Source organism: Carcharhinus amblyrhynchos, chromosome 22 (assembly GCF_965287045.1).
Source record: "Carcharhinus amblyrhynchos chromosome 22, sCarAmb.v2.hapA, whole genome shotgun sequence".
In the NCBI taxonomy this organism is placed as follows: Eukaryota; Metazoa; Chordata; class Chondrichthyes; order Carcharhiniformes; family Carcharhinidae; genus Carcharhinus; species Carcharhinus amblyrhynchos.
This window is the reverse complement of record NC_137345.1, coordinates 1-23,640: the sequence shown is the minus strand read 5'-3', so window position 1 is coordinate 23,640 and position 23,640 is coordinate 1. Positions and strand designations below refer to the sequence as shown.

Genomic DNA, 23,640 nt, shown 5'->3' with positions numbered 1-23,640 from the left:
GTGGCGAAAGTTAACATTGGTTCTTTAGAGGATGAGAAGGGGGATGTAATAACTGGAAATGAGAAAATGGCTGAGGCATTGAACAGGTATTTTGTGTCGGTCTTCACAGTGGAAGACACAAATAACATGCCAAAAATTGATGACAAGAAGGCTATGGCAGGTGAGAACCCAGAAACTATCATTATCATGAAAGAGGTAGTGTTGGACAAGTTAATGGGGCTAAAGGTAGACAAGTCTCCTGGCCCTGATGGAATGCATCCCAGGGTACTGAAAGATTGCGGGGGAAATAGCAAATGCACTGGCGGTAATTTACCAAGATTCGCTGGACTCCGGGGTGGTTCCCGTGTATTGGAAAACAGTGGCATCACATTTACTGTTTAAAAAAGGAGGTAAACAAAAGACAGGTAACTATAGGCAGGCTAGCTTAACTTCTGTAGTAGGGAAAATGCTTGAATCTATCATCAAGGAAGAAACAGCAAGACATCTGGATAGAAATTATCCTATTGGAAAGACGCAGCATGGGTTCATGAAGGGAAGGTCATGTTTGACTAATTTGATGGAATTCTTTGAGAACATTACATGTGCAGTGGACAATGGGGAATCTGTGGATGTGGTGTATTTGGATTTGCAGAAGGCATTTGACAAGATGCTGCACCAAAGATTGCTACATAAGATAAAGGTGTACAGTATTACAGGTAATGTATTAGCATGGATAGGGGATTGGTTAACTAACAGAAAGCAAAAAGTGGGGGAAAATGTGTGTTTTTCTGGTTGGCGATCAGTGTTGGGACGGCAATTGTTTATGATTTACATGGATGATTTGGAGTTGGGGATCAAGTGTAGTGTGTCAAATTTCGCAAATGACACTAAGTTGAGTGACAGAGCAAAGTGTGCAGAGGATGCTGAAAGTGTGAAAAAGGATGTAGATGGTCTAAGTGTGCAAGGCTCTGGCAGATGGAGTACAATGTTGGTAAATGTGAGGTCATCCACTTTGGTAGGAATAACAGCAAAATGGACTATTATTTAAATAGTAAAAAATGCAGCATGCTGCTGTGTAGAGGGACTTGAGTGTCTGTATGTATGAATCACACAAAGTTGGTTTGCAGGTGCAGCAGATAATTAAGAAGGCAAATGAAATTTTATCCTTCACTGCTAGAGGGATGGAGTTTAAGAACAGTGAGGTTATGTTGCAGCTGTATAAGGTGCTGGTAAGGCTACACCTGGAGTACTGTGTACAGTTTTGTTCTCCTTTCTTGAGAAAGGATATACTGGCACTGGAGGGAGTGCAGAGGAGATTCACTGGGTTGATTTCAGAATTGAGAGGGTTGGCTTATGAGGAGAGACTGACTGGACTGGATCTATGCTCATTGGAATTCAGAAGAATGAGGGGAAATCTTGTAGAAACATGTAAGATTATGAAAGAAATGGATAAGATAGAAGCAGGGAGGTTGTTTCCACTGGCAGATGAAACTCGAACTAGGGGACATGGTTTCAAAATAAGGGGAAGCAGATGTAGGACTGAGTTGAAGAGGAACTTCTTCACACAAAGGGTTGTGAATCTGTGGAATTCCTGCCCAGTGAAGCAGTTGAGGCTCCCTCATTGAATGTTTTTAAGGCAAGGATAATTTTTTTTATAGTAAAGGAATTAAGGGCTATGGTGAGTGGGCGGGTAAGTGGAGCTGAGTCAACGAAAAGATCAGGCATGATCTTATTGAATGGCAGAGCAGGCTCGAGAGGCCAGATGGTCTATTCCTGCTCCTAGTTCTTATGTTCTAATGTTCAAATGCAATGTTAGCATTCATGTTGAGAGGGCTCGAATATAGAGGGCAAAGATCTACTTCTGAGGCTGTATAAGGCTCTGGTCAGACCCCATTTGGAGTATTGTGAGCAATTTTGGGCCCCATATCTAAGGAAGGATGTGCTAGCTTTGGAAAGGGTCCAGAGGAGGTTCACAAGAATGATCCCTGGAATGAAGAGTTTGTTGTATGAGGAATGGTTGAGGACTCTGGGTCTGTACTCGTTGGATTTTAGAAGGATGAAGTGGAAGCTTACTGAAACTTACAGGATAGTGCGAGGCCGGGATAGAGTGGACGTGGAGAGATGTTTCCACTCATAGGAAAAACTAGAACCAGAGAGCACAACCTCAGACTAAAGGGACGATCCTTTAAAACAGAGATGAGGAGGAATTTCTTCAGCCAGAGAGTGGGGAATCTGTGGAACTCTTTGCCGCAGAAGACTGTGGAGGTCAGGTCATTGAGTGTCTTTAAGACAGAGATAAATAGGTTCTTGATTAATAAGGCAATAAGGGGTTCTAGAGAAAATGTTATGGGGAGAATGGGGATGAGAAAAATATCAGCCATGATTGAATGGTGGAACAGACTCGATGGGCCGAGTGGCTCCTGTGTTTTATGGTCTTATGATTAGAGGTCAGCGAATATTATACTATTATTTCTAAAAGGTGTGTATGTGTGTGCGTGTTGCAAGGTATTGAATATAAAACTTCATTGTAGTCTACTTAATGTAAGTCTACTTGTGACATTAATAAATAAACTTTAAACCTTAGTATCCCAAGCTGTGCAGGTTTAGGGGATTCGTGGGGTAAATATGTGGAGTTATGGGGATAGAGCCTGGGTAAGATGACCTGTCACAGTCAATGCAGACTCGGTGGGCCAAATGGCCTCCTCCTGCACCATAAGGATTCTGTGATTCTAGTTGTTGTTTCCATTTTCTGTTCCTTTTATTTATTTAAAAGCAGAAATGTTATGATGGAACTGCGTAAAATGATGGTTGGGTCATACCTGAAGTTTTAAGTACAGTTCTGATCACCATGTTACAGGAAGGGTATAATTGCTCTGGAGACAGTGCAGAGGAGATATACAAGAACGTTGCCAGGGCTGGAAAAGTATAGCTATGAGGAGAGATTGGAAAGGCTAGTATTGTTTTTCTTAGAACAGGGGAGCTAAGGCGTGACCAAATTGAGATGTACAAACTTTTCAGGGTCCTGGACAAGAAAGGATTATTTCCCCCAGCTGAGGGGTCCATTTCCAGGGGCTCAAATTTAAAATGATTGGTAGAAGAATTAGAGGGGACGTGAGGGAAAACTTCTTCACTCACAGGGTGGGAATTAGGATGAATGTGGATGTCACTGGATGGACCAAACATCTGCCTAATTTCTATCCATCTCATTAAAAAAACCATATACTAATTTTGATCTTTGCTAATCCTAAATATAAAGCCTTAGCTCTAAATTGATGTTCATAATTTTCCAAACCATAAGTTTCAACATTTTGCACCTAGTCCATAATATCTATGCAATTGGTGTAAGTATGAGATGCAGACATGACAGGTCAGTGGGGAGTGGAGGGAGGGTAGTGATAATTTTACTCTTGGTGAGGGTGTGGGAGAGAGAGGGAAGGATTAGATGTATACTAATTGTGGGGAATCTGGATTGTGAAACATTATCTCCCTCTACTGGTCCAGTAGTTTTATTGAAGGAATCTGGTTTCACATCCAAGCCTCTTTCTTCAATAACAGCAGAGGTAGAGACAGGGCAGGCAACACAAATAGGGAGCAATAATTCAGTTACACTGTCAGGTATATTAAATCAGTGATTTGAAAATATATCTGTCTGGGAGCCCAGCATCCCGTTGGGTAGCCAGCATTAATATGTGAATGAGTGAGAATGGAAAGTCACATTGGTGCAAAGTACATTTACAGCAACACAAATGCTCTGAAACCTGGGCTTGAGAATGGGCACAAATCCAATCTCCATATCTCTCCGTACACAGTTGACACTCCTTTCCTACAGTAAGAGGAAGAGATAGCCTAGGAAGAGGATTTGAGTTTAATTCTCACTTTGTTTCTGATTAAATTCAACATATACCCTACTACACCAGAAATGCAAATATGAACCATTATTCAAAACATTCTGGTTATTGGTGTCAGTTTAAACTCTATTCAAAATGAGTTGCCAGATTCTATTTTAAAAAGTTGGTGGAAGATGATTCCAGAAATAATTTTAAAAAGGGAGTTGGGCAGATCATTGGACATTGATTGCTAGCAGTTCGAGTAAGGATGTGCTTTTGTCTATCTTTAACAGTTAACTAAAATTTTATTGTCTAAATTTCCCAGCCTTATGCAAGGTTTTGAGGTCTGGTTATGCTTGCAGGGAACATGAAACTAACATTAAGGGTGTCTATAGATACGTGAAGAGAAAGAGGTTGGTGAAGACAAATGTAGGTCCCCAACAGACAGAAATGAGAGGATGTATAATACGGGACAAAGAAATGGCTGGGCAACTGAATTTTTTTTTAGTACTGTGTTCACAAAAGAGGACACAAATCAAATGCTGAAAATGTTGGAGAATGCAAAATTTAGTGTGAGGGAAGAACTGAGGGAGATCAATATTAGTAGAGAAATGGTGCTGGGAAAATTGATGGGATTGAAGGTGGATAAATCTATATCCAGAGTACTAAGGAAGTGGCTCTAGAAATAGTGGATGCATTAGTAGTCATCTTCCAGGATTCTATAGACTCTGGAACAGTCCCTGCAGTTTGGAGGGTAGTGAGTGTCACTCTAATATTCAAAAAGGCAGGTAGAGAGAAAACAGGGAATTATAGATCAGTAAGCTTAACATCGGCAGTAGGGAAAATTCTCAAATCCATTATCAAGGATTTTATAGCAGAGCATTTAGAAAGCAGTGGCAAGATCAGACAGAGTCAGCATGGATTTATGAAGGGGAAATCATGCTTGACAAATCTGTTGGATTCTTTGAAGATGTAACTAGTAGAGTTGACAAGAGGGAGCTAGTCGATGTGGTATACAAGTGCATTGAGATGGATAGAAAACTGGTTGGCAGAGAGGAATTGAAGAGTAGGAATTAATGGGTGCTTTTCAAGTTGGCAGGCAGTAAATAGTGAGGTGCCACAGAGATCAGTGCTGGGACCCCAGCTATCCACAATATATATTAAATGATTTGGATGACGGAACAAAATGTAACATCTCAAAGTTTGCAGATAATACCAAGTTGGGTGGGAGGGTGAACTGTGACAAGGATACAGAGATCCTTCAGAATGATCTGGACAGGTTGGGTGAGTGGCTAATCAATGGCAGATGCAGTATAATTTGCATAAGTGTGAGGTTATTGACTTTGGAAGCAAAAACAAGAAGGCAGATTACTACCTGAATGACTGTAAATTGGGAGAGGGGAGTATGCAGTGGGACCTGGGTATCCTTGTGCACCAGTCACTGAAGGCAAGCATGCAGGTGCAGCAGGTGGTAAAGGCAAATGACATGTTGGCCTTCATTGCGAGAGGTGTTGAGTTCAGGAGCAGGGATGTGTTGTTGCAATTATACAGGGCCTTGGTGAGGCCACACCAAGAGTATCGTGTGCAGTTTTGGTCTCCTTTTCCGAGGAAGGATGTTCTTGCTTTGGAGGCAGTGCAGCGAAGGTTTACCAGGCTGATTCCAGGGATGGCAAGACTGATGTATGAGGAGAGATTGACTCGGTTGGATTGCTTTCACTGGAGTTCAGCCAAATGAAGGGGGAATCTCATGGAGACTTTTAAAATGCTAACAGGACTAGACAGGGTAGATGCAGGGAGGATATTCCCAATGATGGGCAGCCCAGAACCAGGGATCACAGTCTGAGGATTCAGGATAGATCATTTAGGACAGAGATTAGGAGTCATTTTCCTCGGATGGAGAAAGCTAGCACGAGGGGGCATGGCTTTAAATTAAGGGGGGGTAGTTATAGGACGGATGTCAGGGGTTGGTTCTTTACCCAGAGGGTGGTGAGGGACTGGAATGCCCTGCCTGCTGCAGTTGTAAATGCGCCTAATTTGGGGGCGTTTAAGAGATCTGTGGATAGGTTTATGGACGAAAAGGGATTGGTTTAGATTAGTGGGTCAGTGTTTTTTTTTAAAAACTGGTTGGCGCAACATTGTGGGCCGAAGGGCCTGTTCTGCACTGTAATGTTCTATGTTCTATGTTCATTTCTTCACCCAAAGAGTGGTGAGCCTGTGGAATTCATTATCACAGGAGGCAGTTGGTGCCAAAACATTGAATTTATTCTAGAGGCAGCTGGAGATTGCACTTGGGGGGAAAAGGGATCAAAAGTTTATGAGGAGAAAGCAAGATTAGGCTATTGATTTGGAAGATCAGCCATGATCGCGATGAATGGCGGAGCAGGCTTGAAGGACCAAATGGCCTCTTCTTGCTCCTATCTTCTATGTTTCTATAATTACAAAAGCGAATGAAGTTAGCTAATTGAAGGAAGCAGCTGAAACCAGTTTTTTCTGTCACTGGGGGTCAGGTAACTCCTTAGTTCGAGAAGGATTTATAAACAGACATTTCAATGTGAGGGGAAGCAGGTGCTCCCTTGCTTTTGCCTTTTCAACCTGTAGGAGTTGGTTCTTATTTTACCACAGGGGACAGAAGCAAGCTGTTTGGGGTCAGGAAATTAGTTTTGAGGTCAATTCAATTCCAAAAGTTTGAAAAGACACACTGGCAGTGAACTCAAAATATATAAAAAGGAAATTAATTAATGGAATAAAATAATTAAAGTAGTTAATAAAGACACGAAGGAAGGCAACATGTCATAGCTGCAGCACGTGGGAGCACATGGAATGCCAATGTGACCCAGGGAGCTTTGGCTCAGAACCACCAAGCTGGAGGTGGACCTGCAGATACTGCCACACATCAGGGATGGGGAAAGTTACCTGGACACTTCGTACCAGGAGGCAGTCACACTCAGCACAGAACCTTCTGATTTGGTTCATGGATAGAGACAGGAGGCTATGACTGTGAGTGAGGCAGGTAAAAGGACTCAGGGGACAGGAGTGCAACGGCCACCACCTTTCTCCAACAGGTTTGAGATTGCAGCTTATTTGGGACTGCAGGATAGATGAGCTGACTGACCATGAATCATGGTACGGGAAGCTGCTCAAGGAGAGCCAAAAGGAATGTAGTGTTGCAGGGGTGTGTATGATGATGGGAATTGATGTAGATCTCTGCAGAAAAGAGCAAGAATCCAGATGACGGTTTTGTCTGCCTGCCGGATGATTGGAAAACGGCTAATGTTACGCCGTTGTTTAAGAAGGGTGCCAGGCAAAAGGCGGGGAATTATAGGCCGGTCAGTTTAACGTCTGTGGTAGGTAAAATGTTAGAATCTGTCATTAAGGAGGAAATTGCGAGGCATCTTGAAGGGAATTGCTTGATAGAGCAGACGCAGCACGGTTTCATTAAAGGGAAGTCGTGTCTGACAAATTTACTGGAGTTCTATGAGGATGTGTCTAGGGCGGTGGATAGAGGAGAGCCGGTGGATGTGGTCTTTCTAGATTTTCAGAAGGCATTTGACAAAGTACCTCACAAGAGGTTATTGCAGAAGGTCGAGGGACATGGAGTTGGGGGTAGGGTGTTAGCGTGGATAGAGGATTGGTTGTCAAATAGGAGGCAGAGAGTGGGGGTCAACGGGTGCTATTCAGATTGGCGGATGGTGACTAGTGGAGTGCCTCAGGGGTCGGTGCTGGGGCCTCAGCTTTTTACCATTTATATAGATGATCTGGAGGAGGGAACCGAGTGTAGGGTGTCGAAATTTGCTGATGACACCAAGATTGGGGGAACGGCAAATTGTGCGGAGGGTGTGGAGAGTCTGCAGAAGGATCTAGATAGGCTGGGCGAATGGGCCAGGAAATGGCAAATGGAATTTAATGTTGGCAAGTGTGAGGTGGTCTACTTTGGTAGGAAGAATGGTAGGAAGGACTATTACTTATGGGGCGAAAAACTGCAGCAGGCGACAGTGCAGAGGGACCTCGGGGTCCTTGTGCATGAGTCACCAAAAACCCAGCTTGCAGGTGCAGCAGGTGGTCAGGAAGGCGAATGGGATGCTGGCCTTCATAGCGAGGGGGATTGAATATAAAAGTAGGGAGGTCTTGCTGCAGCTGTATAGGGCATTGGTGAGGCCGCAGCTGGAGTACTGTGTGCAGTTTTGGGCGCCGCACCTGCGCAAAGATATTTTGGCCTTGGAGGGAGTGCAGAGGAGGTTTACTAGGCTGATACCGGAGTTGAGGGGGTTGAGCTATGAGGAGAGGCTGAATAAACTGGGCTTGTACTCGTTAGAGTTTAGAAGAATGAGGAGAGATCTCATTGAGACGTATAAGATGATGAATGGGATGGATAGGATAGAGGTGGAGAGACTCTTCCCGCTCAAAAAAGACAGTAGGACTAGGGGGCACAGCCTCAAGATAAAAGGGGGGCGATTTAGAACGGAGTTGAGGAGGAACTTCTTCACTCAAAGGGTGGTGAATCTCTGGAATTCTCTGCCCGTTGAAGTGGTGGAGGCTGCCTCGCTAAATATTTTTAAGACGCGGGTTGATGGGTTTTTGATAAGAGAGGGGATTAAGGGTTATGGGGAGAGGGCGGGAAAGTGGAACTGAGCAGCGACAGATCAGCCATGATCTTATTGAATGGCGGGGCAGGCTCGAAGGGCTAGATGGCCTACTCCTGCTCCTATTTCTTATGTTCTTATGGTGCCAAGGTTCAAAACTGGAGAGGGAGTTGCACAGAGGGAGATTCATTGCAACCCATATAGATACCAACAACATTGGTAGAACAAGAGATTCTTCCTGGTCAGTACGAGGAGCTAGACAGCAAATTAAGTAATAGAACTTAAAATTAGTCGTGTGCAAATTGGACAAATAAATTGAAGAAATGAATACATGTCTCAGACTGGTGCAGAGAAGTGGGTGCCAGTTCATGGAGTACTGCGTCAGCATTGGGGAAATGAGATCTATACCATTCGGATGGTCTACACCTGAACTGTGAAAGTCACATAATCAGGGAAGTAAAGATTTTAAACTAAGTATCGGGAATTTTAGAAAATGTGGTAAGTCAAAGAGAGACAAGGCAAAAGAGAAAGAATGGAAATGATAGACTGTGTCAAAAAGGGATAGACAGTATGAAGCTTACCGTGCATCTGCAGATAAGGCTAGAGATAATAAAAGGGAAAAACTAAAGGTTTTGTATCTGAATGCATGTAGCATTTAAAAACAAACTGCATTGATAGAAGTAAGTACAATCTGATAACCACTACAGAGATATGGCTACAAGACGAAATAGATTGGGACTGGAATATTGAAGGATACACCACTGTACATGACATTTTGGAAGGATAGGAAGAAAAGGTACAGAGGTGGATCCACTAAGTTAATGATGATATTAACACAATTTGATTTATTATTGTCACATGTATTAGTATACAGTGAAAAGTATTTTTTTTTTGTACGCTATACAAAGCATACCGTTCATAGAGAAAATAAACAAGGGAGCGCAGAATGTAGTGTTACAGTCATAGGTAGGGTGTAGAGAAAGGTCAACTTGATGCAAGTCTGATGGCAGCAGGTAAGAAGCTGTTCTCGAGTCAATTGATACATGACCTCAGAGTTTCGAATTGTTTTCCTGACAGAAGAATGTAGAAGAAAGAATGTCCAGGGTGCGTGGGGTCCATAATTATGCTGGCTGCTTTTCCGAGGCAGTGGGAAATGTAGACAGAGTCAATGGAATGGGAGGCTGGTTTGCATGATGGATTGGGCTAAATTCACAACTTTTTGTAGTTCCTTGTGGTCTTGAGCAGAGCAGGAGCCATACCAAGCTGTGATACAACCAGAAAGCATGCTTTCTATAACAACAAAGGATGACCTCCATTCAGGAAACCAGGTTGCAGAAATGGTTTGTGTAGAGATGATAAATGATAAAGGCAAGAAGTCACTTGTGGAAGTGATGTACAGGCCTCCTCCTAACAATAATCACATCAGAGGGCAGCGTATAAAACAAGAAATAATGGGAACTTGTCAGAAAGATACAGCAATTATCATTAGTGATTTTTATCTACATGTTAACTGGATAAATCAATGGGGAAAATGTCATCTAGGTGAAGAGTTCTTTGAGTGTTTTAGGGATAATTTCTTTGAATAACACGTTCCAGAGACAACTAGAGAACAATTATGCTAGAACTGGTATTGTGCAACAAGACAGGAAGCAATGATCTCACAGTGAAGGCAGGTAGCAGATATAGTAAGTTTATTTGTCACAAGTAGGCTTACATTAATACTACAATGAAGTTACTGTGAAAATCCCCTTGTCGCCACACTCTGGCGCTTGTATGGCTATACAGGAGGGAGAATTTAACACAGGCAATATACCTAACCAGTGCATCTTTCAGACTGAGGGGAGAAATTGGAGCATCCAGAGAAAACCAATACAGACATGGGGAGAACATGCAGATTCTACAGAGGCAGTTACCCAAGGTTGGAATTAAACCTGTGTCCCTGGTGCTGTGAGGTAGTAGTGCTAACCACTATTTGACATTCACATTTGAGAGGAGTGGTACTGAGACTAGCATTTTAAACTTAAGTAAAGGCAATTATGAGCGTATGAAAGCAGAGCCAGGTAAAATGAACCATCAAATTAGGTTAATGGGCAGATCAATAAAGATGAAGTGGCAGACATTTAAATAGTTCTGTAAAAGAGAAATCATATTTAACCAATTTATTAGACTTCTGGAGTGGAGTGGTGGCACAGTGGTTAGCACTGCTGCCTCAGAGATCTGGGTTCAGTTTCAGCCTTGGGTGTCTTGTGTGTGAGAGAAAAGAGCTGACGTTGAGTCCAGATGACCTTTTGTCAAAGCTTTGTCAATGTTTTGACAAAGGGTCATCTGGACTCGAAACATCAGCTCTTTTCTCTCTTTACAGATGCTGCCAGACCTGCTGAGATTTTCCAGCATTTTCCCTTTTGGTTTATTCCTCATGCTACTCCACTCCTTTTAACACACTGCTTTCATCTTATACAAACAAGTCTCCAATGTGGCAATTCCTTGAAAATAGTTTACTAGGCTGATACCGGAGTTGAGGGGGTTGAACTATGAGGAGAGGCTGAGTAAACTAGGCTTGTACTCGTTAGAGTTTAGAAGAATGAGGGGAGATCTCATTGAGACGTATAAGATGATGAATGGGGTGGATAGGATAGAGGTGGAGAGGCTCTTCCTGCCAGAAAGGACAGTAGGACTAGAGGGCACAGCCTCAAGATAAAGGGGAGGCGGTTTAGAACGGAGTTGAGGAGGAACTTCTTCACTCAAAGGGTGGTGAATCTCTGGAATTCTCTGCCTGTTGAAGTGGCGAAGGCTGCCTCGCTAAATATATTTAAGACGTGGGTTGATAGGTTTTTGATAGGCAAGGGGATTAAGGGTTATGGGGCGAGGGCGGGAATGTGGAACTGAGACATGATAAATCAGCCATGATCTTATTGAATGGTGGGGCAGGCTCGAGGGGCTAGATGGCCTACTCCTGCTCCTATTTCTTATGTTCTTAAAATGCATACACAAATCCACTGAAATTCCAGCATGCCACCCAAGAGACATTTTATTGCCAGTGTGGAGGGTTGCCATATTCCACTCTGAAGTGATACACATGTAAAATAAGGGCAAGTGCAGTGCATGCTGATTGCTCACAACATTCACAGACAGAGCCATGTGCTCCCTCTGAGCCAGTGTAAATATTTTTGTTTTACCATCTAAAGTTGTTGATAGCTCTATTAAAATATATTTAATCTTATTCATGGGATCATATTTGATGAACAAACCTGATTTCAACCTTGCTGCCCAAAGACAATTTGAGGGTTACCTATGTGGCCATTCAGTAGCCTGGGTCGCCCATCACAGTTCTATAGTCGTTAGTGTACGCTTAAACTGGACCAGCTGACAGGCAACATGACAGTCCAATGACTATCACTGTTTGCTGTGCAGATACATGGATTTGGGCTGGTGTCTGCAGGAGTTTGTACGTTCTCCCTGTAGTTGCGTGGGTTTTCTCCAGATGCTCCGGTTTCCTCCCACATCCCAAAAAACATGCTCTTAGGCTGATTGGTGTAATAATTTGTCCCTGAATTAGTCTTCCCTCAATCTTCCCCAAAAGGTGTAGACAAAGGTCATGGTTAGAGGAGGGCACTCAATGTTAAAATGGCAGCATGGGCTTGTTGGGCCGAAGGGCCTGTTTCCCATGCTGTGTTGTTCTTTGTTCTATAGCAATAGTCTTAGTTTAATGAGGCGGGTAGAATTAGGGAACTTGCGGTGAAGGATCCTCTTGGGGAGAGTGATCATTGTATGGTGGAGTTTCTGGTGCAGATGGAGGAGGACAAAGTGGGTTCCCAGACACGCGTCCTTTGTTTGAACAGAGGGGAGTACAGTAGGATGAGAGAAGAATTGGCGAATGTGGACTGGGGGAGCGCGTTGGAAGGTAGGTCTGCTGAGGAGCAGTGGAGGATCTTTAAGGAGATCTTTCTTGGTGCTCAGCGGAAATTTATTCTGATGGTCAACAAGGACCGTAGGAGGAGAGGTAATAAGCCGTGGATAACGAAGGTGGTGAAGGAAAGTGTTAAATTAAAAGTGGAGGCGTTTAGAGTAGCTAAGAGTAGTGGGCGAGAAGAGGATTGGGAAAGGTTTAAATGTCAACAAAGATTGACAAAGACGTTGATAAAGAAGGGTAAGAGAAACTATGAAGCTGGGCTAGCGCTTAATATAAAAAAGGATAGCAAGAGTTTTTATAAATATATAAAAAGGAAGAGGCTGGCTAGGGTGAACGTTGGTCCCTTAGAGGATGAGAAGGGGGACTTAGTGGTAGGGGATGGGGAAATGGCTGAGGTCTTGAATAACTTTTTTGTTTCGGTCTTCATGGAGGAGGACGTGAATAATTTGCCGGGTGTTAGAGATGGAAAAGTGGTAGGACAGGAGGGTCTTGATGACGTTACTGTTACTACAGAGGTAGTGCTCGACAGACTGGAGGGGCTGATTGTGGACAAGTCCCCAGGACCGGATGGAATGCATCCGAGGGTCCTGAAAGAAATGGCGGAGGTGATAGTGGATGCCTTGGTGGTTATTTTCCAGACGTCGCTGGATTCCGGGGAAGTGCCGGAAGATTGGAAAACGGCTAATGTAACGCCGTTGTTTAAGAAGGGTGTCAGGCAAAAGGCGGGGAATTATAGGCCTGTTAGTTTAATGTCTGTTGTAGGTAAAATGTTAGGATCCGTCATCAAGGAGGAAATAGCGAGGCATCTTGAGGGGAACTACTTGATAGAGCAGACGCAGCACGGTTTCGTTAAAGGGAAGTCGTGTCTGACAAATTTACTGCAGTTCTATGAGGATGTGTCTAGGGCGGTGGATAGAGGAGAGCCGGCGGATGTGGTCTTTCTGGATTTTCAGAAGGCGTTTGACAAGGTACCTCACAAGAGGTTATTGCAGAAGGTCAGGGGGCATGGAGTTGGGGGTAGGGTGTTAGCGTGGATAGAGGACTGGTTGTCAAATAGGAGGCAGAGAGTGGGGGTCAGTGGGTGCTATTCGGATTGGCGGATGGTGACTAGTGGAGTGCCCCAGGGTTCGGTGCTGGGGCCTCAGCTATTTACCATTTATATAGATGATCTGGAGGAGGGAACCGAGTGTAGGGTGTCGAAATTTGCTGATGACACCAAAATTGGTGGAAAGGCAAATTGTGCGGAGGGTGGGGAGAGTCTACAGAAGGATCTAGATAGGCTGGGCGAATGGGCCAGGAAATGGCAAATGGAATTTAATGTTGGCAAGTGCGAGGTGGTCCACTGTGGTAGGAATAATGGTAGGAAGGATTATTACTTACGTGGAGAAAAACTGCAGCAGGCGACGGTGCAGAAGGACCTCGGGGTCCTTGTGCATGAGTCGCAAAAACCCAGCTTGCAGGTGCAGCAGGTGGTCAGGAAGGCGAATGGGATGCTGGCCTTCATTGCGCGGGGGATTGAATATAAAAGTAGGGAGGTCTTGCTGTGGCTGTATAGGGCATTGGTGAGGCCGCAGCTGGAGTACTGTGTGCAGTTTTGGGCACCGTACTTACGCAAGGATATTTTGGCCTTGGAGGGAGTGCTGAGGAGGTTTACTAGGCTGATGCCGGAGTTGAGGGGGTTGAGCTGTGAGGAGAGGCTGAATAAATTAGGCTTGTACTCGTTAGAGTTTAGAAGAATGAGGGGAGATCTCATTGAGACGTATAAGATGATGAATGGGATGGATAGGATAGAGGTGGAGAGACTCTTCCCGCTCAGAAAGGATAGTAGGACTAGGGGGCACAGCCTCAAGATAAAGGGGGGGCGGTTTAGAACGGAGTTGAGGAGGAACTTCTTCACTCAAAGGGTGGTGAATCTCTGGAATTCTCTGCCCGTTGAAGTGGTGGAGGCTGCCTCGCTAAATATTGTTAAGACGCGGGTTGATGGGTTTTTGATAAGAGAGGGGATTAAGGGTTATGGGGAGAGGGTGGGAATGTGGAACTGAGCCAAGACAGATCAGCCATGATCTTATTGAATGGCGGGGCAGGCTCGAAGGGCTAGTTGGCCTACTCCTGCTCCTATTTCTTATGTTCTTAAAGCAGCTCCTTGTACAGTTTTATATTCCATTTTATGCTCCATTGCTTTAATACCCTTTCCATAGGAGGTCTGAACTATTTGAGAGTTCCTGTTAAGTGGAGGATGGAACATGACGATCACGGCATTGAAATAATTGTGAAATAAAGCCGTCTAACTGAACATCTCTTGCACATTTTGCAGGTTGGCTATATGACTACACGCAGACACATGACTGTTCTTTTTACTTGGCTGGGGTGTGCTACCTGCTGTCTTCTGTTTCTCTATTTCTGGAGCCCACAGCAAGAAGATACAAGGCAAGAAAGCAGGCAGAGACTTTGACAGTGAAGATGGAAACAATAACAAATGTGGCTTGTAGAGCCGAATGTCAGAACGGGCAACGTATCATCCCATCTGACATTAGGACTGAGAAGCTAGAACACATCAGCTCTGTATAAGAGAGAGTAATTTGTAACCTCTAATACACTGGGAAAGAGTCACCTTATTTTATAGATATACAAGAGATGGGATTTAAAGATTGTACTTTTTTATCTCAATGCAAAATTATATTTGTGAATATTTTTGGGCTGAGGGGTAGGAATATCAGTGCAAGGACTGGCACAAGTTTTAACATTTTGCATTTATTGTTATGAAGTTCAGGAAGTGCCTGGATTACAAACAAACAGGAAACCTTCAATGCTTATTGACCATCAAACTGTCGCAGAACAAACAGCACCAACACATTTATTTCATTTCCTATATCTCTCTACGTGCGGCTGCTAATTTGGTTCAAATTATAGTTACGTTTTGGTGCACAGAGGTGCTAAGTTGAGCCAGAAACTCGTTTCAACCAGCTCTCCTAACCCCAGGCAAGGACTTTATTCCCCAAATAAGCATCCCCACCCCACCTTCCCTCCCCACCCACCCTCCATTCAGCTGATTTAAAAGGTGCTTCAGCCCTACCTCAGAGATAACAGGTTCAGAACTATGGCAAGTGGAAAACAGATCAGCACAAACACAAATCATTTTATAGTTGGTATCCATTATTCAGAACCTTGATTAGGGATTGTCCCAGGATTCAGGGAACAGTGCTTAGGGAAGAAGAGTATTTTGCTGATTACTCCAGGATTTAAATTTTCACCACCACAATTTGCAGCATTAAAAACACCTCAGCTTTGACAAAGTCACATGGACTCAACATTAACTGTTTTTCTCTCTCCACAGTTGCTGCCAGACCTGCTGAGTTTTTCCAGCATTTTATGTTTTTATTGCAAACACCTCCCCCTTTGTTGAATTTTGGCAAAGTGTCTCCCAAAGAGGTCATACAGCAAGGCTGGAATAGTGTGAGGAGTCACTGTGCCAAAAAGTTGCCTTGAACTATTTTTGTTCTTCAAAGTATCTTTACTGCAGGAAAGAGTGGGTAGCATCCTACACAGTCATACTGTACTTACCAAGTCTGCTTGTGTTAACTACTACAGCTAAACACTGCTGTTACAAAGTCTTCAAAGTAGTTTTTCTCCCTAATTCATGCATCCAACGATGACATTGATTGCTTCAAGGTCAATCACCACACAATTAGAAAGTTGCATTTAAAATATTTTACTCCATTCTTAAAGTTACAAAGCCAATGCTCAGAGTGGACCAGGCAAACCCAAATCCATTCCTTGCTTGCTCCAAATCCAAATTCAAAATTGAATTCAATCCGATTCACGGTCCCCACAAGGGAGGCAGACAAGAGGCAAGCCGGCAAGAATGAGGCATTGCACCCCATCTCTGGCTTGGTCATAGCCAAAAGGCCAAGAAGTCCTTAACGAATATTTCAGCGTTCCCATTTATGAAGCAGGAGGAAGACAGTTAGGTTTTTAAAGACAGAATGAAAATGTCACACAGATTTAGGGAATAAGATTGAGTCAGTCAAAAGCCGTCATCAGTGGGAGGCAAAGGAAGCCAATGGCGGAGAGCCAATGGGTTTGGATTGAAACATAGAAAATCTACAGCACAGTAGAACATGTCCCTACCTTAGGGATTACTAGGCTTACCTATAACTCTCTATCTTACTAAGTTCCTTGTACTTATTTAAAAGTCTCTTAAAAGACCCTATCAAATCCACCTCCACCACCACCACTGGCAGCCAATTCCACACACCCACCACTCTCTGACTGAAAAACATACCCCTGACATCTCATCTGTACCTACCCGCCCCCCCCGCCCCCAACCTTAAACCTGTGTCCTTTTGTGGCAACCATTTCAGCCCTGGGAAAAAGCCTCTGACTATCCACTCGATCAATAGCTCTCAACATCTCATACATCTCTATCAGGTCACCTGTCATCCTTCATCTCCCCAAGGAGAAAAGGCCGACCTCCCCAGTCCAGGCAACATCCTTGTAAGTCTCCTCTGCGCCCTTTCTATGGCTTCCACCTCCACCTCCTTCCTGTAATGAGATGACCAGCACTGAGCACAGTACTCCAAGTGGGGTCTGACTAGAGTCCTCTATAGCTGCAACATTATCGCTCGATTCCTAAACTCAATTCCTCAATTGATGAAGGACAGTACCCCATACAACTTTTAACCACGGCTTCAAACTGTGCAGCTGCTTTGAGCATCCTATGAACTCGGACCCTAAGATTCTTCTGATCTTCCACACTGCCAAGAGTCCTACCATTAATATATTCTGCCATCCTATTTGACCTGCCAAAATGAACCAATTCACACTTATCTGGGTTGAACTCCACCTGCCACTTCTCTGCCCTGTCTTGCATCCTATCAATGTCTTGCTGCAACTTCTGACATCCCTCCACACTATCCACAACACTTCCAACCTTTGTGTCATCAACAAACTTACCAACCCATCCCTCCACTTCCTCATCCAGGTTATTTTTAAAAATCACAAAGAGTGAGGGTCCCAGAACAGATCCCTGGGACACTCCACTGGTGACTGACCTCCATGCAGAACATGACCCATCTATAACCACTCTTTGCCTTCTATGGGCAAGCCAGTTCTGGATCCACAAAGCAATGTCCCCTTGGATCCCATGCCTCCTCACTTTCTCAATAAGCCTTGCGCTACATTACGAGTAACTGAACTCCAGGGTGAACATTTCCCATCACCCACCACCCTCTGTCTTCTTACAGCTAGCCAATTTCTGATCCAAACCACTAAATTACCCGCAATCCCATTTTATGCAATAGCCTACCATGGGGAACCTTAACAAACGCTTTACTGAAATTCATATACATCACATCAACTGTTTACCCTCATCCACCTCTTCGGTCACCTTCTCAAAGAAGTCAATAAGGTCTTGAATCACAAAACCATGTTGATTATCCCTAATCAAATGATTCCTTTCTAGATGATTATAAATCCTATCGCTTATAATCCTTTCCAAAACTTTGCCCACAACAGAAGTAAGGCTCACTGGTCTATAATTCCCAGGGCTGTCTCAACGCCCCTTCTTGAACAAGGGGACAACATTTGCTATCCTCCAGTCATCTAGCGCTATTCCTGTAGACAATGATGACATAATGATCAAAGCCAAAGGTTCTGCAATTGCCTCCCTAGCTTCCCAGAGAATCCTAGGATCAATCCCATCCGGCCCAGGGGACTTATCTAATTTCACACTTTCCAGAATTGCTAACACCTCCTCCTTATGAACCTCAATCCCGTCTAGTCTAAAAGCCCGAATCTCAGTATTCTCCTCGACAACACTGTCTTTTTCCTGTGTGAATCCTGACAAAAAATATTCATTTAGCACCTCTCCAATCTCTTCTGATTCCACGCACAACTTCCCACTACCGTCTTTGACTGGTCCTAATCTTACCCTAGTCATTCATTTATTCCTGACATGCCTATAGAAAGCTTTGGGTTGTGTCAAGCTGGCTGACAGACCAACTTGACACAATGTCATACCATCACCAACAACACTAGGTTAAAACAATGGAAACGTTGATCCTTTACAGCCAGCAGTGTGTGTTTGGGTTTGAACTCAGGATCCTGGATTTGATAGGCTACCATTCTAACGTAATGACAGCCAATTCCACAAAATGTAAATCCTGAAACATACATATCAAAGCACAGATCCATTTCAAAAAAGTATTGAGATTATTGATAATGACAGCTAATTTCTTCCTTTCTTGGTGGCAGTTTCAAAAGCAGAACCTCAATTTTCCATGAAATTGGTCCCAAAATAATAGCAATCAATCATATTTACTTCTCTGCCCAATGGATCCATACACAAACTGTGGCAAAAGTTCATTATAGATTTTATTGTATATAAAACAAATTTAATAAAATTCATTTTTTCTTGGGAAGTGTTCTGGGTTATTGGCAAAATCTTATGGTTTTGATCATTCAATGAAGCTGATTGCAAAATGGAGAATGGGATCAAGATAGTATTTGGTCAAATACTTGATGAATGGCATCCTCCACAGAATTCCAAAGGAATTACCCCGATAGATTGAAGGTCTGTTCTGGTATTGAGTTATCGCTCACATTGACGTGGTTAGATGTATTTATCTTAAACGGCTCCTCTTTACTCCTTTCCGATGTTTGACGTGGTCAGGATTTTTTTCAGGAAACTTCTAAATAAAATTTGAGCAAACACTCCTGTGCAACAGAAACTAGACAGATCTTTATAACTAGTTTCTCCTCACATGGGCCCTATCATCTCTCTGAAAAGCTCTAGAATATCATACAAAATTATTCTCATGGGGAATGGTTTTAAAATGTCGTCAAATAAACAGAAGCTAACTTGAAATATTTACAGCAGCTGAAAGCCAGTCTGTAATAAGAGCTCCACACTCAACCTGACAGTGAATGGATTCCAACAGCTGCACACTGAGGTATTTAATAGCATCAGCAATGATTCCTCGGCTATTCCCAAAATATCATTACAGTCACTCTGTCAGTAGTTATTCTTGGTATTCTTTGCAAATATTCTTTGGAATTCTAACTTTGGTTTAGCTGGGTCACAAGTTACTGTTCACAGAAGATAAGAGAGGAAGAGAAATATTCAGAATCTCTGGTGTTCAGGGCTTGTACATGGGCCTGGGCAGGATTTCTGTCACCAACAATGAAGCCAAGACAATTATCTTTAAAGAATCAAACAGGCAGTTGGACCTCACCCATTCCCTCGTGGACTTGGGCAGCCAAGTGGTTATGATAACGGACAGGCAAACAGAGGAAGGAGTTCAAACCTCACCAGGACAAGTTATGAAATTAAATTCAATAAATTTAGTCATTGGTGAACTGGTAAAGAAAAACAGACAAATAGAATGCTTTTATTTATATTCCATTCCCCTTGCAATACAAGTAGAGAGGTTTTGCTATAATCGTGCAGGGCATATGGTGAGACCATATCAGGAGTGTTGTGTAGAGGTTTATGTCTCCTTGTTTAAGAAACAATATAATTGCATTAGAAACAGTTGAGAGATTTACTTGGTTGATTCCTGAAACAGGGCTTGTTTTAGGAGAGGTGATCTCACTGAAACACCAGATCCTAAGGAGTCATGTTATAGAGGATGCTGAAAGGATGTTTACCTTGTGGGAGAGGCAGGAAGTAAGAGACACTGTTTAAAAAAGTGAGTTTCATGTTAGACAGAGTTCATGATGATTTTTCCTCTCAGAGGGTGGTTAGATTTCCACAGAGAACAGGAGAGACTGGGTCACTAAACAGCTTAAAGCCCAAGTTGCATGGACTGCCTTATTCATCAAAAATCTGAGATCATTGGGGCAGGGAAGCAAATTTTGAAAGGCTGAGGTTTGAAACAATGTTTAAATGAATTAAAAATTAAGGAACAATGGCGGAGCAAAACTAAAGCAATATGACAGCAATAAATCTAGTTTTAAAAAAGTGTGGTGATGTGAATTAACACATTCACTCACGGAACCAACTCCGCTGCCAGGTAGGCACACGCATTCCCTCCGCACACACACCCCTCACCCCTCCTTCCCCATGCCCACTTGCACACGCGCACACACACACACACGCACGCACGCACACTCCCCTTCCCCACCGTGTGCCCGCGCACACTCCCCTTCCCCACCGCGCACACACACTCCCCTTCCCCACTGCGCGCGCACACACACACACACACTCCCCTTCCCCACCGCGCACACACACACACACTCCCCTTCCCCACCGCGTGCACACACACACACTCCCCTTCCCCACCGCGCGCACACACACACACTCCCCTTTCCCACGCGCGCACACACACACACTCCCCTTCCCCACCGCGCACACACACACACACTCCCCTTCCCCACCGCGCACACACACACACACACTCCCCTTCCCCACTGCACACACACACACGCGCACTCCCCTTCCCCACTGAGCGCACACACACACACACTCCCCTTCCCCACTGCGCGTGCGCGCACACACACACAAACACACACTCCCCTTCCCCACCGCGCACACACACACACACACTCCCCCTTCCCCACTGCGCGCGCACACACACACACTCCCCTTCCCCACCGCGCGCACACACTCCCCTTCCCCACTGCGCGCACACACACACACTCCCCTTCCCCACCGCGCACACACACACACACTCCCCTTCCCCACCGCGCACACACACACCCACTCCCCTTCCCCACTGCGCACACACACACACACTCCCCTTCCCCACCGCGCACACACACACACACTCCCCTTCCCCACTGCACACACACACACACACACGTGCGCGCACTCCCCTTCCCCACTGCGCGCACACACGCGCACTCCCCTTCCCCACTGCGCGCGCACACACACTCCCCTTCCCCACTGCGCACACACACTCCCCTTCCCCACTGCGCGCACACACACACACACACTCCCCTTCCCCACCGCACGCGCGCACACACACACACTCCCTTCCCCACCGCACGCACACACACACACACACACTCCCCTTCCCCACTGCGCGCGCACACACACACACTCCCCTTCCCCACCGCGCGCGCGCGCACACACACACACTCCCCTTCCCCACTGCGCGCGCGCACACACTCACACACTCCCCTTCCCCACTGCGCGCGCGCATGCACACACACACCCCTTCCCCACTGCACGCACACACACACACACACTCCCCTTCCCCACTGTGCACACACTCACACACTCCCCTTCCCCACTGTGCACACACACACACACTCCCCTTCCCCACTGCGCACACACACACACTCCCCTTCCCCACTGCGCACACACACACACTCCCCTTCCCACCGCGCGCGGGCGCACGCACACATACACACACTCCCCTTCCCCACTGCGCGCACACACACACACACTCCCCTTCCCCACCGCGCGCGCACTCACACACACTCCCCTTCCCCACTGCACACACACACACACGTGCACTCCTCTTCCCCACTGCGCGCACACACGCGCACTCCCCTTCCCCACTGCGCGCACACAAACACACTCCCCTTCCCGACTGCGCGCGCGCACACACACACACACACACACACACACACGCACTCCCCTTCCCCACCGCACGCAGACACTCGCACTCCCCTTTCCCACTGCGTGCACACACACGCACTCCCCTATCCCACTGCGTGCACACACACGCACTCCCCTTCCCCACCACGCGCGAGCGCGCACACACACTCCCCTTCCCCACCGCGCGCACACACACGCACTCCTTCCCCACCACGCGCACACACACGCACACTCCCCTTCCCCACCGCGCGCACACACGCACACTCCCCTTCCCCACTGCGCGCGGGCGCGCACACACACACACACACACTCCACTTCCCGGGCGCGCGCACACACACACACTCCCCTTCCCGGGCGCGCGCACACACACACTCTCCCCTTCCCCACCACGCACAGGCGCGCGCACATACACACACACTACCCTTCCCCCACCGCGCGCCACACACTCCCCTTCCGCACCACGCGCACACAAGCGCACTCCCCTTCCCCACTGCGCGCGGGCGCGCACACACGCGCACTCCCCTTCCCCACCGCACGCACACACGCGCACTCCCCTTCCCCACTGCGCGCGGGCGCGCACACACACACACACACACTACACTTCCCGGGCGCGCACACACACACACACTCACTCTCCCCTTCCCCACCACGCACGGGCACGCGCACATACACACACACTCCCCTTCCCCACCGCGCACACACACTCCCCTTCGGCACCACGCGCACACAAGCGCACTCCCCTTCCCCACCGCGCGCGGGCGCGCACACACACGCACTCCCTTCCCCACCGCGCGCACACATAAACGCACTCCCCTACCCCACCGCGCGCGCACACACGCGCACTCCCCTTCCCCACCGCGCGCGCACACGCGCACTCCCCTTCCCCACTGAGCGCACACACGCGCACTCCTCTTCCCCACTGCGCACACACACACTCCCCTTCCCCACTGCGCACACACACACACACTCCCCTTCCCCACTGCGCACACACACACACACTCCCCTTCCCCACTGCGCACACACACACACACTCCCCTTCCCCACTGCGCACACACACACACTCCCCTTCCCCACTGCGCACACACACACACTCCCCTTCCCCACTGCGCACACACACACACACTCCCCTTCCCCACTGCGCACACACACACACACTCCCCTTCCCCACTGCGCACACACACACACACTCCCCTTCCCCACTGCCACACACACACACTCCCCTTCCCCACTGCGCACACACACACACTCCCCTTCCCCACTGCGCACACACACACACACCCCCCCACACACACACTCCCCTTCCCCACTGCGCGCACACACACACGCACTCCCCTTCCCCACCGCGCGCACACACACACGCACTCCCCTTCCCCACCGCGCACACACACACACACTCCCCATCCCCACTGCGCACACACACACACTCCCCTTCCCCACTGCACACACACATACACACGCGCACTCCCCTTCCCCACTGCGCGCACTCCCCTTCCCCACTGCGCGCACTCCCCTTCCCCACTGCGCGCACACACACACACACTCCCCTTCCCCACTGCGCGCACACACACACACACACACTCCCCTTCCCCACTGCACGCACACACACACACACTCCCCTTCCCCACTGCGCGCACACACACACACATGCGCACTCCCCTTCCCCACTGCGCGCACTCCCCTTCCCCACTGCGCGCGCACACACACACACTCCCCTTCCCCACTGCGCGCGCACACACACACCCCTTGCCCACTGCGCGCACACACACACACTCCCCTTCCCCACTGCGCGCACACACACAC

General features: G+C 46.5%; 1 protein-coding gene across 3 annotated transcripts in view; it reads left to right on the top strand.

Moving 5' to 3' along the window:
* slc16a4 (solute carrier family 16 member 4) overlaps positions 1–20,314 on the top strand; it is a 142,991-nt gene extending 122,677 nt beyond the window's left edge. For all 3 annotated transcript variants that reach the window (XM_080209738.1, XM_080209741.1, XM_080209739.1), the window contains one exon: positions 14,611–20,314. In XM_080209738.1, the coding sequence (XP_080065864.1) occupies positions 14,611–14,864 (254 nt within the window). In that variant the 3' untranslated portion in view covers positions 14,865–20,314. The remainder of the gene's footprint in view (positions 1–14,610) is intronic.
* Positions 20,315–23,640: the final 3,326 nt, after the last annotated feature.